The sequence below is a fragment of the Artibeus jamaicensis genome, unplaced genomic scaffold, assembly GCF_021234435.1.
Source record: "Artibeus jamaicensis isolate MK-2021 breed Jamaican fruit bat unplaced genomic scaffold, CSHL_Jam_final contig_729, whole genome shotgun sequence".
Lineage (NCBI taxonomy): Eukaryota > Metazoa > Chordata > Mammalia > Chiroptera > Phyllostomidae > Artibeus > Artibeus jamaicensis.
Window position 1 is genome coordinate 1,556,829 of NW_026521939.1, and position 14,519 is coordinate 1,571,347.

Genomic DNA, 14,519 nt, shown 5'->3' on the forward strand with positions numbered 1-14,519 from the left:
CTGAACTCAAAAGACACAAGACAAGCTTAAAGTCAGTCACAGAGGAAGAACGGGTTATTAAAATGATGGCACAATTTTCAATAGCAACTACCTGAACTATACTAGATGGATAATTTTTCAAAGACCACCAATGAAAAACTTTGTATCTACAGTCAATTATAACTTTTTTGAGTTCTACAAGATACTGTCAATTATTTTTAACATATCCACATAATGCAAAATTATAAACAATTCAAAAATTAAATGACACCAATATATAACTTTTATTACTCTGAAGTCAGAATGTTGAAAGAAGTCTAAGGCAATGTGACATATATGACCCTGCGAGTTATTACATTGTATAATTTTGATAATATATAGATATAATGAAAATGTACATAATTTTATAAGGTGGACATGCCCCAAGTTGTAATTTTCTGAAAAAACTTAAACTATAACTACCATGTGACCCCTCAACCCACTCTCCAGAAGAATTCACAGCAGGACCTCAAAGAGCTATTTGCACACCCACATTCATTGCTGCATTTTTCACAATAGCCAGGAAAAACCCAAATATCCATCAACAGATGACTAGATTTTTAAAGATTTTATTTATTCAGTTTTAGGGTGATGGGAAGGGAAGGAGGAAGAGAGTGAGAGAAACATCAATGTGTGGTTGCCTCTCACGTTCTCTCTACTGGGGACTTGGCCCAAAACACCAGCATGTGCCTGACTGGGAATCGAACCAGTGACCCTTTGGTTCATAGGCTTGCCCTCAATCCACTGAGCCACACCAGCCAGAGTAAAATGACTAGATTAAGAAAATGTGATCTGTACCTACAATGAGCCTTGAAAAGCAGGAAGCTGTTTCACGTGCTATCACAATAATGAACTTCACAGGGTTGTCCAACCTGCAGCCCATGAGCCACATGCAACCCAGGAAGGTTATAAACATAGCCCAACACAAAATCGTAAATTTATTTAAAACCCTTTTTGTTCTTTTTGTTCATCAGTTTTCGTCAGTGTTTGTGTATTTAATGTGTGGCCCAAGACAACTCTTCTTCTTCCAGTGTGGCCCAGAGACACCAAAAGAGCAGACACCCCTGCATCTAGGACAGTAGGTTAAGTGAAATAAGCGAGTCACAAATCGACAAATACTACATGATTCTACTCATGCGAAGTATGTAAAGTCGCTGAACAAGGAAGTGGAAAAGTGGTGGCCCAGGGCTGGGGGAGATGGGGTGAGAATAAGCGTTTAATGTCCATAGAGCAGCAGTGTTGAAGGATGAAAACTTTCTAGACATCTGACACACAGCAGCACAAATACACTTGACACTGCTCAACTATACCCTTAAAAATGATAAGGATGGTCTGAAAAGGGAAGAATCACAGGAATACATTTTCATGACATGAGATTGTCAACAGATTTTTAGATATGACACCAAAAATAAGAGCAACAAAAGAAAAAATAAAGAGGTTCGGCTTCATCAAAAGTAAAGAGGTTTTTCCCTTTCAAAGGACACTGTCAAGAAAACAAAGGACAACCCACAAAATGGGAGAATTTGTGGAAACCACATCTTTGGAAAGCCCCTTTTGACCTGGAGTGTATACAGAACTCTTGGAGCTCCAGAATAAAAGACAAACAAACCAAGTAAATATAAGCAAAGCATGAATACGCATTGCTCCAAAGAAGATAGGTATATGGCTAATAAGTGTGTGAAAAGTTGCTTGATATCAGGGAAACTCAACCTCAACCCACAATGAGATGGCACTTCAGAACCATGGGGCTGGTGACAGGGCTTGCCCCTGTGTCACTGGGATTTCTCCCAGGATGCCATGGATTTCTCCAGGGAATTTACTCCTAGTGGAGGAGGAGGAAGTCTCTGGAGCCAAACCCCAATGGTGCCACCCAGACAGTCCCAGTGCCTGCTGTGCAAGCTGCAGGCTGTGCAACTCAGCCACCTGACCTCTCTGAGCCCACTTTCCTCACAGAAAAATGGTGAAGTGTGACTCTCTCCCAGACTCTCTGTGGACACCTAGTGAGCTACAAGGGGGTGGAGCACCAGAGAGCACTGAGCACACAGGGAGCATGTTCTCTGTATGAGCATCATGATTTCCATGGAGGTTGGCTGGGAGGGCACTGTCATTTCCAGATTCTACTTCAGTCCCTAGTAACTTCTCCCGATTCCTACCTTATGCACTGTCCTTGCAAACAGTCATGTTTGTTGTTCCTCGCCAAAGGTCCTCACAAAGTTTCTTGTTCTGTAACATGGAAGGTTGGCTGCAACAAAGATTTGAAACACTGCTTCTCTTTACTTCCCACTGTCCCTACACTAGTATTTTCCAAAGACTAATGTGCACATCTCTATAGTTGGCATGTGGAGTTGGTTGGTGGAGTTGCACTTACCCGAGATTGAAGCAGTGGTGGTCTCCAGTCTTCCCTCCTGTGAAATCGTCCCTCCTGTGAAATTGTCCCAGAGTGATTTCAGGGTTCACAGGGCTTGCAGGTGGGGGGAGCTCGGATTCTGCCTCCTCCTGGGAACTGTTCCTCCAAACCAGGACTCAAAAGCAGAAACTGCCAGGCAAGTGAGAACAGGCACAGAGAAACCCAAGGGTCAGCTGTGAACCTCATAACAGTGACTGAGGGCCCAACACACACAGAGGTGGAGCAGGTAAGTTCCTTTGCAACACAACTCACTCAGTATTCCCACAACCCTGAGAGGGAAATGTGTAACCCTGTTTCACCACAAACACTCTGCAAGCAGAGAGATCACAGGACTAATCTGCACCAGGGAACAGAAGGGTCCAGGCTCTGTCCCACCACTACCACATTTGCATCCAGTGCCTGCCACCACAGGCAGGGGAGCACTGGGTGGGCACATGGGGAGAATGCTCATCCACTAGAAGTGTCAGCTTCTGGACCAGCCCTACAGCAAACACTGTCTCACATGACCTCTGAGCCCATTTCTCTGTGTGGACAAGGAGAGGGCAGCAGCTGGGGAAAGTGTGGCCCAAGAGGAGAAGTGTCTTCACAAAGTGCCCAGGAGGCCTGGGAGATGTACAGGCTGCTCACTGGCTGCACGAGAGGAGGGAAGGCAGCACAAGAAGGCCCAAGGGATGAACTGTGATTCTGGGGCAGGTAGGTGAGGGTCTGCCATGCTGACATGAGTCCCTTCTTGCCTAAGCTCTTTGTGGGGGACCAGACCACCTACTGCTGCCAGAAACCACCCTGGGCCACAGCTTTGCATGCTGGGTGAAAATGGAACCGTTTCCAGGGAGCCTTCCTGACACAACCTGGGCCCAGGGAAGGAATCAGAACTTTAAACCTAAAGAACAGGCATTGACCAAGAGGAAAGGGGGTGAGGGCAAGGGCATGTCCATGTGGGAGTAGAGCTGGGCCAAGGCAGTTCTGGAGACAGGGGCCTCCTCGGCTCTGCTCTTGTCCCTCACTGCTTGCTCACATAACTCTTACATCTGTGGTTCAGGTCCCTGCTTTGACTGTGGGGTGTGTACCAGCACCCACTGCAGGATGACTGAGGATCCCTCTGTCAGCCTGGATCTCCAGCTTCCAACCAGTCTGGGGCCGCCCATCATCCCCTATTGCCCCTGCTGTAGTGCTCTATGAGAGAAACTGGGTCACGGTGTGTCAGTAGGAATTGTTTTCCACGCAAATATAATTCTTCTCAACATGGGTTCACCCAAGAGTACGCCCATAGTTGGGAGGGAAGACACAGTAGTTGTGGGTGTCCGTGAAGACACATGGTCACTGAGCCCAGTCCCCTAGCCACAGCAGATGGGTCCTCCTTCCTCAGTTGGACAAGACACTCCCACACCAATCCTGCAAGGGACTTGGTATCCTCTCCATCCACTGTCATTTCCTCATTTACACACCTCTCACAGGCAACCCATTACTCTCTCGTCACCCCTCATTCCAGTCTCACCACCTCCTCCACCCTCCACACTTAATCATTCCACTGAGACAGGAGGACACTTCTCCTGCAAACAGGCACACAGACAGACAGCCTGTCCCCTGAAGCCAAGTCTTTTCCTCTCCAGTCAGACCACTCACACAGGAAACCCTGGGAGAGCTGAGGATTGTGCGGCCTCCTGGCGTGACTGCTTCTGGGAAGCACAATGAAGCTCCCTAAAGACAAGGCTGACTCCAGTCCATCCCAGAAACCTGGTTTGTGGCCCAGAGGGCTTAAAGTCTCCAAAGCAGCTGCTCATTTCTAGAAGGTTCAGGATACAGATAATGATGAGAGGCCCCAGGAAGCCCAGCACCTAGGCTAGCCTTGGGAGTAGGGGTAAAGGGAAGGCTCCCTGGGGATCAGGGATCTGTGGGCTCCCAGGAGCAGTTGGAGGGCACCCCCATCAAACTGGAAGCAGGGACTGAAGTGTCACCTGACAATCCATAACACCCATGACCTCCGCATTTGCTTTTCCTCTTGGTGCCCCTCACTGAGAAGCAGCCCTCAGAGCATTTCTAAACAAAACCATCTTTATTCCTAATTAATACACAATGCCCCAAAGGGGTGCTGTTCTCCCCCCCCACACACCACCATTGCCCAGGCCCACCCCCCTCTAATGTTCCCGCCCTCCCTCCTTGTCTCCCACATCCCCTCCCATGTCAGTAGAACACCCCTCTCCCAGCTTTTCACAGGTCCACACCCACCCTAATATTCCTTCCCTCCCTCCTTGCCTCTCACCCTCCTTCCCATGTCAGTAGAACAGCCAGAATCAGCCCCTGGGTGACAAATGAGCCCTTGGCTCCTCTGAGGAACAGCCAGGTCATATCTGGTTTGGGCACCCCCATCTTGTCTGAGGCTGGCAGTGGGAGGGACATGGCGCTGCTCCATAGTAGCTGCACTGCCGCTTCCTCCAAGTCCCTGTGACAGACTGGTCACACTTTCTCTTTTGGGTCTGGGACTGGGCAGCTGGCCTGCGCCCCCGACCTTCAGGGCAGGCAAGGCCTGGGGCAGAGACAGGACTCAGAGAGAGAGTACAGGGCAGCAGGTTCTTAGGAGAGGCCATGAGGAAGGTCAGACTGGGGAGGTCCTCCTCATTCTCACTGGGCCTGCCCATTGACCTGAGAGTTTCTCTAACAAGAGAGGTCTCTCTGGGAGTAGAGGCATCCCTGGGCACCCGCCTACAGTAAGTGTGCTTGTACCCCTGGGGAAGAGGGGAGAAGCATGGAGCCCTCAGTGCTGGGCACTCCTGATGTCCTGATGAGACAGCAAAGGCTTTGGGCTTGGTCAGGTGTGCATCTCCTCCACCTTGCTTTTGACGGCCCTGGAAGTCAGTCTCTGCTGAGAAGCCTTTGTCACTGACCCCCAGCTGGGGGTGGTGGGCACACCTCTGGGCATCCTGGCTGGCCACAGACTCTGAAGGACTTGAGTCCAATTGGGGTGCACCATGACTCTGGGGTGCCTGCACACCCTCCTCCACCTTGGAGGCCAGGACCTCGTACTCTACTGGCTGAAAGGAAGAGGAGGACAGCGATTGTCTCCACACACATTTGTGAGAGATGGAGGTGTGTGGGTGATGGGACAATGGCATTAGGGGGAGGAGGGCAGGGGGTGACACCATGACTCAAATCCCAAATAGACACGTGGCTCTCTTGCTATCCTCCTGTCTTGTATTCCCAGCTCTGTGTCCTTCCCTCCCCTTCTGGTCTCCCCAAATTCCTTCCTATCATCCTCTTCTTTTCATAGTCCTCTCTTTCTAGCTTTCCTGCACTGCCTGCAGCCCAGAGGTGCCCCCCCAGTGCCATGCCTACAGGCAGGGGTGGGGTGGAGAGAGTCACATGCACCCCTGTTCTGGGTTGCTCCAGGCCCTGCTTTACCAGATGCTCCCTCCTGTGGCTCACCTGGGGTCCCCTAACCCCTTATCTACCTGGAGTCCCTCCCTTCCTGACCCACCTAGAGTTCCCTCCCATCCTCCTAAGTTTTCTCCCTACCCTGGCTCACCTGGACAGGAGGGAGTCCTAACTGCTGTGCCATCTTTTCAGCTTCAGGCAGGAATTCCAGCATTGCTTCTATGGTAACCACTTGTTTCAGGAGTTCGTCGGGAATGGCCTTCACCTGGGGCAAAAGGAAGAGGCTGTGAGTAACTTGTGAGTCAGCAGAACATAGAGGAAAAGTGGAAAAGCAAAGGCCCACCACATCCTCTTGTACAAGGTGGGTGTTTTACACCCTCTTGGTCCTTACCTACACATATTCACATAAGAATATCTGCACACAGATAGCACACCACACACATACACACACACATTGCAGGGCTGGGTTCTAGAGCGCCACTCCCTGGAATCCTGTCGACCCCAGAGCTCTGACCCAACCCACCTGGGTGACATAGTCGTCCTGGTCACACAGATATTCAAGGTACTTCAGGAGACCCAGGTCCAGGCAAGTCTCATCCTGTCCCTGCTGCAACTCCTTTCTGTCCTCTTCCCGTTCTCCACCTTTGTCCCCTGTGGCTGAGTGGGTCAGCCCCTCCAACTCATCCATGATGTCCATGTACTCTTGTACGGCTTCAGGGGGGATCTCATCAGATGTCTCAGTCTCCTGGGTCACCTGGGGTCTGTGGGCACCCTGGGCCCTGGGTATGTCCTCCATGGGAATGCACACTGGGGCAGAGAGGGAAGAGCAGGAAGTGTGAGGGGCTCCAGATCCCCGGTCCTGAGAATCCGATGGTGAGGGCAGTGTTTGGGAGCACTAACTTGGGCGTGGCTGGGTCAGCACCACCTGAAGCCATGTGACTGTGTGAAGAGAGAGGCCAGGTGGGAGTAGCCAAGAGAGGCACGTGTCAGGTTCTGTGGAGCCACAGATTCTCCAAGGGAGCCCCTAACCAGCCAGTATCTTAGCAGACTTCATGTTGGGTCATTTTACAGGGAGGTGGGAGAGGGGTTGCAAAAGTTGACCAGATCCAGACCCCATGGTGACCAAGGGCAGCTGAGGCCCTGGCTCTTGTGGCTGTTCCACTTGAAGATCAAAGTCCCCTTGAAGGGAAATGACACAGATGGGGACACTGGCCTGCCCTGGGCTTCTGTTGCCATTGACCATAGACTCTAGTAGGAACACTCTGTTGTACCTGGCTGTGGGCCCACCATATGGGCTGAGGGTCCCTGAGGATCAGGTCTCGGTGGGGCTGCTGGATGCAGGCCTTGTGCCCCCTTCATCAACTGCAACTTCTGAATCTGCATCTCCTCCTCTGCCTCAAGCTCCATGAACCTGGAGGGTGAGGAAGGCACAAGCTGTACTGAGGAGGAGGCCACACTGAGCCCAGCAAAGGCAGCCGCTGATGGAAGGATGGGGAGCAAGTGCCCTGTGGCTCTCATGGCCCAGGCCACTGAGGAGGCAGGAGGTGGGCTGGTGGAAAACATGCCCTGCACGGCTGCCCCTCTGGCTGGAGTCTGAGCCCACTGGGTTGGGCACATTCATTCCAGCCTGCCCTGAGCCTTCATGTTGACCTAAGGATGGCTCAATATCAGAGGATGGTGGAGCTACCAGAGGTAGCCCAGAAGAACCCACGTTCCAAAGGTGAGGGAGAGGCATGCAGAGAGGACAAGGGCCTCTGGGCTATGGGGACCTGGTGCTGACCAAGAACATCCATTTTGGTGAGCAGCATCACAGCAGGACCCCATCTTGCAATCAACCCCCATCACCACACCCCACACTGCTGTCAGCCCCCCAACCCCCATATATACACACAGCTTTTGGGACTCATAACCCTGACTCACGTTTCTGCCATCTCGTAATAGGTCATCCGGTCATAGTTGCTTTTGCGATCCCACTCCTGCATGGCCTGCCCTATTCCCTCCTCCAAAGTCATGGTGGGCTTCAGGTGGGAGAGCGAGCGGAGCACTGGGCTGTAATACCTCAGGTTCAGTCACAGTGTACAACTTGGCCTCCACCCAGCTCTGTGGAGCACAAGTTCCCCCTTTCCCACCCAGCATGAGCTCCAGCAGGTGAGGGAGGAGGTGTGTGTGAGTGCAAAGGGAAGACTTTCCAGCTACTGTTATTGCGGCTGCACTCTCTCACCAGCCCATGAACCTGGACTTGAGGCTGATCCCCCCCTCCCACTTGTACCCTGGGACACCACCCTCAGACCTTCCCCCCAGTACCCCAGACAGTAAGCCAGCCTGCAGGTCCATCCCACATTCCTCTGTTATGTGAAAGCTCCAGGTAAGTGCCCTGTGCCCCTGCCCAGTACACTCACATGAGAAAGCAGGAAAGAGCTTCTGCATCAGGACTCTGGAGAAGGTGCCCACGGGCCAGGACCTTGAAGCGACGCCAACGTTGGAAGTTCTCATACATGTTCTTGGGGTTATAGAAGTCATCTGGAAAGGCCTGGGACTGAGAGGTGGCCAGGCCACCCTTGCTGCAAGCCCCAGGTAGCTGAGGCCAAGCGTTCACTGGAGGGATGATGGAGGCCAGCTGTGCAGTTGTTGGTGGAGCTTGAGGAGGAAGGCTGGGATACCAGCCTCCCTTGCCAGCTGGGGCACCCCCCAAAGCCAAGGTAGACAAAATGGTCTCCACTGCAGAGGCTTCCAAGAATGGAGGTGCAGGACACACAGCACCACCACAGAGGGCCTCTGGAGCACTCTTGTTGAGGGGTGCCTGTGTCAGGACGATGGTCTCAGTCTGGGGTGGCTGTGGTTGCCCCACTTCTGACCTGACCTGGTCCATGATGTTGCAAGCCCCAGTCCCAACGAGACCACGAGCAGCATCTCTCGCTGCCAGAGGGGCACTGGGCAAACCTGGCAGTGCCAGAGGGAAGCCAGGAGGCAGTGACGGGGTTGTCAGGGGCAGCAGAAGCTGCTCTCCAAGAGACTGGTGTTCAGGGCCAACAGTCAGCTGGGGAAAGGGCAGTGTGGTGAAAGGAGTCATGGAGGCACCAGGGTTCAGGGTCGTATCCAGTCCAAGCACTGCAGATGCTGTTGAGACAAAGAGAAGTGAAGAATGGAGTGTGAGAGTCAGCAAACAGGACTGAGTTTCTCTGCTTCCTTTTGAGCTGCTGGGGAATCAGAGCTGTGAGTCTCAACAGAGAAGTGCCATTTGGATGGGGTGAAACTGTGGAATCTGCCAATGTCCTAGAAGCCTTATGCTCTGACCTCCAGTCGAGAATTTCTCCACTGGAGTGCTTGCTCCCCATTCGCTAAGGCTCCTTGACCACTGACTGCTGAGGAGAGAGAGCCCCAGCCAGCGCTGACTCCAAGAGCCTCCCTGAGCATTCCCTGGCACCAAACTCTGTCAGCCTCAGAGGCTGTCTCCCAAGACATGGCAGTGGGCAGCAACCTGCTCTGTGGGAAATGACTGTAGGCAGACACACTAGTGGTAGTGACCTCCTCCCAGCTAAGTTCTAGGCACCCAGAGTGCCTTTGTGAACAGACAGTCTCCAAAGTATTAGGACCTCATCTGCATCTCTGCTCTCCTTTTCCTCAAAGTTCATGGCTCTCCCTTCTTGGTCATGCATAACAACACAAAAACCCTGGAGTAGTATCTCTCCACAAGAAGCAACCCTGATATAACCTCTTAACACATCAGCCCAGCATGCACATGTATGTCAGAAGCAAAAAGAGCAAACACCTAACAGGGACCAGGTTCTGTCACTCTGGCCCCCATTCTCAGAGTATTTGTCACCCTCAGGAGCTCTATTGTCAGGAGACTGATCTGGGAGGTAATAAGTACTTTGTCCCTCAGATTTTGTCATTTCGAGGCCTGCAGTGGCTGTAGAGATAAAAAGGGCCGGGGGACAGAGAACACTGGGGCTGTCCATGGGTTTCCAGAACTTTGCACTGGTCCTGGGACTGCAGACTGTCTGTGGTCCTACCCTTGCATACTCCCAACAATAGAAAGTGAAGATGCATGAGCCAGGTGTCAGAGGGACAAAACTGTCTGGAACACATCCCTGTTCAGAGGACCTGATGCACACTCTACTTCAGAAAAAGAAGCCACACATGACGTGCCCCTGAATAATCAGGACAGGTGTCCTGGGACTCTTGCTCAATATACAAAGACCACCCTCCTGCTTCTGTGCTACTCCCCTTGCCCCCTTTAAAACAGGAATCTGCTTCGCTGATGCTTCATGGGAAAACCAACCACCCTCCACATCTTTTCTGTCTGTGAAGCAGTGATATGGAATATGAACAAACCCTTTGACGAACTAAGTTGCCACAGAGGGGGGAAAATTCTGGACAAGTCAAAGAACAGAGCCCTTTTGTGGTGCAAGTTACCTGGCTGCCCTGCCCCTGTGGAATATAAGACAACAAACAGCAGCTCCATGGGCTGAGGAGAAGTGAGCTCTGGGCTGGACAGAATGGAGAAGTGTGGGCTACAGCAGTTGGACTACCTTCCAACCTCACCCTCAGGGAGGACATTTCAGTGTAAACTTGGCCACAGCCAGCCCTACTGGACAACTTTCTGGCTAACACCACCTCTTCTCACTGCCCCCATTAGCTCTAGTATACTGAGTTCAAGTCCCTTAGAAAGATACTGTGGGGCAAGCTCCAGGTGCCTGAAGAACAGGACACAGGACTAGGCTTTCCCGTGCCCCTCCCTGTTTCACCACCTGACATGACCCACTAGTCCATACACACATGTCGAATTGGCTTGTCTCCAGTCTAAACAGAATGCATGTGCCTGCTGCTGTCCTTTCTCCACACCCAGGCATGTCTCCAGAGTCACCCTGATTCACATCTCGGGAGCCCTCCTGTCCATTGCCATCACAGGTTTCCTTTGGCTCCCAGCCTCCCCAGGTGACAGGTCTGTGGAGGTCCAGTGCCCTCTCCTTCCTCTCCTTCAGTCCAAACTATGTTTCCCCAGTGGAAGTGTCACATTTAAACCCCTAGTTTTGAGGGGCAGCCCTGTCTCTGAAACAATCCCATCTTGGACCTACAGGCTTACCTCCTTCTGAAGTCATCCTCACAAGCTGAGACACTGACCACTGCTGCCAAGTAGCCTCTGCAATGATAAAATTCCAGTACAGGAACTAGAGAGTGACCTGCTCCAACAGATGCTCAGCATCCAGTGGAGGGAAGTGTTTGAATTTAAACTGCAGAATGTAGGGCTCCAGACATTCCGCAGCGGGGGAGGGGCCGAGGCCTGGTAGGCTGGAGTGTGGTGGGGCTGGGGGGAGGGTGGATGTTCCATAGAGGGCTCCCACAGGTAGGCAAGAACCAGAAGTTCCTTTCAAGTATTAAGTGGCAACAGATATGATGTTGCCACTTTAAGCTATTTATACATGGGTTTTTTTTGGTTTTTTTTTAGGTTCACGGCACAGAGGCTTTACTTGATGTTCCTTTATTTCAGTTCTTGATCCATCAACCTGGGTTGGGGTCCCTCAACCTGCTTCTTATCTGGCTCTTGACTTATTTCAACACAGGCTGTGCTTTCTGAATAAAATTCAAATGTATAACCTGAAAAAATAATAGGTACTTATGTATGGCCACATAAATCCCAGGGTTTGAAATTAGGAGTGACTCTGTAGATATAGCAGGTACACGTCATTCTTTAGGAAACAGTGCTGTGGCCCCCAGTAGTGTCCACTGCTGGAAGCTCTAGAGAGTGCAGCCAGCCCAGCCTTAATAACCATGACTTGCTCCAGCCCAGCATGTGCATGTGAATCATGGTAGCACTCCTCAGAAAAACTTGTTTGATTCTTTATTTCATAAGTTCATTTCATAAACTGCATAAATGTCAGTTTATCACTGTCAAAATTATCTGCACAGGCATTTGTGTTTTGTGCTGTTGAAGGAGAGAATTTTTAGGAAATTGGTCAAGGGATTTGAGAGGTGATGATTTTGGAGGATTGCCACCCTATCTTTTAAAAGACAAGCTTCATGCCTTGCAGTAGCAGCAGAGTTCCTACTGGTGATGGTAAGGTGAAGGACTGTTGCATGCTGAGAACATTCTCTGAAAAAGATTCTCTATGGCCTTAAGACATTTCTGTCTACCACTACCGCCCCCCCCGACTGTGACAAAAAAATTGGCACAGAATAAGATGAGAAGATGAGGTAAGAGCAATTCAAGTGAAATCATGGTAGACTTTATTTAAAACAAACAAACAAACAAACAAACAAACAAACAAACTACTGCAGGGATTGAAAGAAGAAACAAGTGAAACATATTTCTCAGGACTTGAACTTTTATCATGGGGAGACCTTGAACAGTAGTACAAGATCCCATGCTTGTGTCTTGTGGAGTTTTCAGTCTGTGCACTTGGAGAAGCTTAGTGTTCTTAGATACGAGTGGTCTTCAGAGTTATCCTGTGGAGTGAGAAATGGTCTCATCTTGCAAATGACCACAGAGAGGATGTGACGATGATTGCAGTTGCTTCGGAAAGTATGACAAACTCAAGTCCCTGAGTTGGTTCTGCTACTAGAGATATGATTTGTACTGCCGACTGAAAGTCTGCAAAAGAATATGAAAAAGGATAGACAGGTGAGTGAAATTGTTGCCAAATCTTGATCAATGTTGTAACAAAGGGAACATCGATGAATCATCATGTATTGAAAAACTTTCATGTACCAAGTAAATATACTAAGAAAAATATTCTAGTTCAGTAAATGGGCTTCAAAAACTGTAAGAATGGAACGATGGAAAGCATGTCTTCGAGTGTTTCCAGGTCTACAATTCTTGGCCAGAACTGTGAAATGGAACATGCAGACTCGGTAGGATTGAGGGCCTACAGTTTTCGGAATCCCCGGAAATGCATTCACAGGGCATGAAGGCACTTGTGCCAATTTGTGGATAAGTGCTTTAGGCAGACATCTCCAAAACTCTTCCACAAGGGTAGTATTTAAATTTGCACATTTGTCATTTTAAACCCCTAAGTACACATTTTACACATGCTAGTCAGGGAGCTTCCTGAGGAGGAGGAGAAGGAAGAGCAAGAGAAGGAGAAGGGGGAAGGGCTGGAGGATTTCCATTAATATGCTTCCCAGGGAGTCCTACGTTCCAGGGTACCTCGAGCCCGGGACCTACGCGCATGCCCACTGGGGCGTGAGGCAGGCCTCTCCCAACGTCCAGCAACGACCTGCAACGGGCTCCCAGAGTTCGTTGCGGTGGTTGGGCCTGTAGGTGCGCATGCGCGAGCCTGGCTGCGGGGCGGCCAACGGCCGTCGAAGTTGGGCACCTGGACTGGCGTCGCTTTTATGAAGGATGAGGTAGGGGATGGTCATACCGTTTGTCCCCTCAGGCGTCAGGGCTCTGCAGTGTTGTTCAGGCTGTGGGCTGTTTGTTACCCAGGGCTGTTTTCCTACCCCAACACAGCCCACTTCCGGTGTCGTTTACGTCAGGGGATGGGCAACACTGGGAGGGGGGCAGAGTCTGTTTAGTGACCGCTGGTCTGCTAATAAGCGTGTGAGGTATGGAATTCCGCGGGTCGTGGTGTCCCCTGCATTCAGAATAATACGAGAGCCCTGGGGCAGTTCTTCCAAAGTTGCACATCGTCCTCCAGTTCGGCAAGAAGTAGCTCAAGTCCTTGGAAACGAGGGCCAACAGGGTAAGCTTTCACCTACTTCCTCACAGTTTCACTAATGCCTTTCTTAGCGTGAAAACCTCAACCAACGATGTCGTTCAAACTGCACTCTTGTCAATGAGGTGAGCGACTTTGCTGGATCTGATAGTGATGCAGTGTGTTGCCAGATCATGGGGTTGCAAGCACAGATGGGGTTTGTGCGTATTTAGTTGGTTGGTGGGCATCCAATGTGTGTATGCAAATGTGTGAGTTCGTTTTTCGGTTGGAGGGAATTTGATGTGTGTTTTCAAATGTGTGGGTTCGTTTCTTGGTTGGTGGACATCTGATACGTATTGAAATGTGTGAGTTCATTTTGTGGGTGGATATTTGTGATTACGGGGATGTTGTGTGTGTGTTTTTGAGAGGGTAACTGCCTGTGCTGGGCTTGAGGGCTTCAGGAAGAGTCTATGCTTCAAACTGAGACCAGCTGCAACTAGTGCCAGACTGGGGACAGCTTAGCAAGAGGTACAGGACATTCTGAGACCATCTACCGCTTATTTCAGGTTTTGGGACTTTTCAGAAATTAAAGGGAAGTTCACAGCCTGCGCTGAGGTCAGCCACTTGTGAGTAACAGCTGGTGAAAGAGGTCCGAGCTATGGGCCATTTGGATGGTGCAGGTTCCCAGGGAATCACCAGGGTGGGGTGAGTTTGTTGGAGACTCAGATTTGGCACCTGCCAGTGACTACAGGCTGAGTGGGGTGAGGGCTCAGCAAATGGACAAAGGCACCTACCAGCACTTTAGTCCAGCAGAGAGCTGCACCTTCAGTTCTCACCCTGAAGCTAAACAATTCAGTTCCTCCTGGTATATCCCTGGTGCTTTTTGAGCCGCTGCCCCAGCACTGGAACTTAAAGTAAGTGAGTTCATCAGCAAGTATGATGACCACTTGGGACTCCAGGAGCCCTCTGCCTCAGCTGAATGGAATCCTCCTGATTTTCACAGCTAGATGTTATGAGGACTCCTCCTTTGAGGACTGGTGGTTAGGCTGGGAGGCTGGTGTGATTCTGGAACCCCTCACTCCTCAGGA

The 14,519-nt window shown here is 50.7% G+C and overlaps 1 protein-coding gene across 1 annotated transcript; it reads right to left on the minus strand.

The window, feature by feature from the left end:
• Positions 1-4,767: 4,767 nt before the first annotated feature.
• LOC128628415 (NUT family member 2G-like) lies at positions 4,768-13,156 on the minus strand. Its single transcript, XM_053672134.1, has 7 exons — positions 13,012-13,156; positions 8,194-8,911; positions 7,715-7,843; positions 7,054-7,205; positions 6,318-6,601; positions 5,946-6,059; positions 4,768-5,454 (listed from the first exon to the last, which is right to left on the minus strand). Exons 1-7 carry the CDS (start codon positions 13,154-13,156, stop codon positions 4,768-4,770), a joined length of 2,229 nt encoding a protein of 742 aa, XP_053528109.1.
• Positions 13,157-14,519: the final 1,363 nt, after the last annotated feature.

Excerpts from the sequence above, each read along its gene's own strand:
- LOC128628415 (XM_053672134.1), bottom strand. The coding sequence starts at position 13,156 with ATGACCATCCCCTACCTCATCCTTCATAAAAGCGACGCCAGTCCAGGT. Across the intron at positions 6,602-7,053 it reads ACAGCCAGGTACAACAGAGT|TGTGCATTCCCATGGAGGAC; the intron begins GTTCCTACTAGA and ends TCTCTGCCCCAG. Across the intron at positions 6,060-6,317 it reads AGGACGACTATGTCACCCAG|GTGAAGGCCATTCCCGACGA; the intron begins GTGGGTTGGGTC and ends CTTTTGCCCCAG.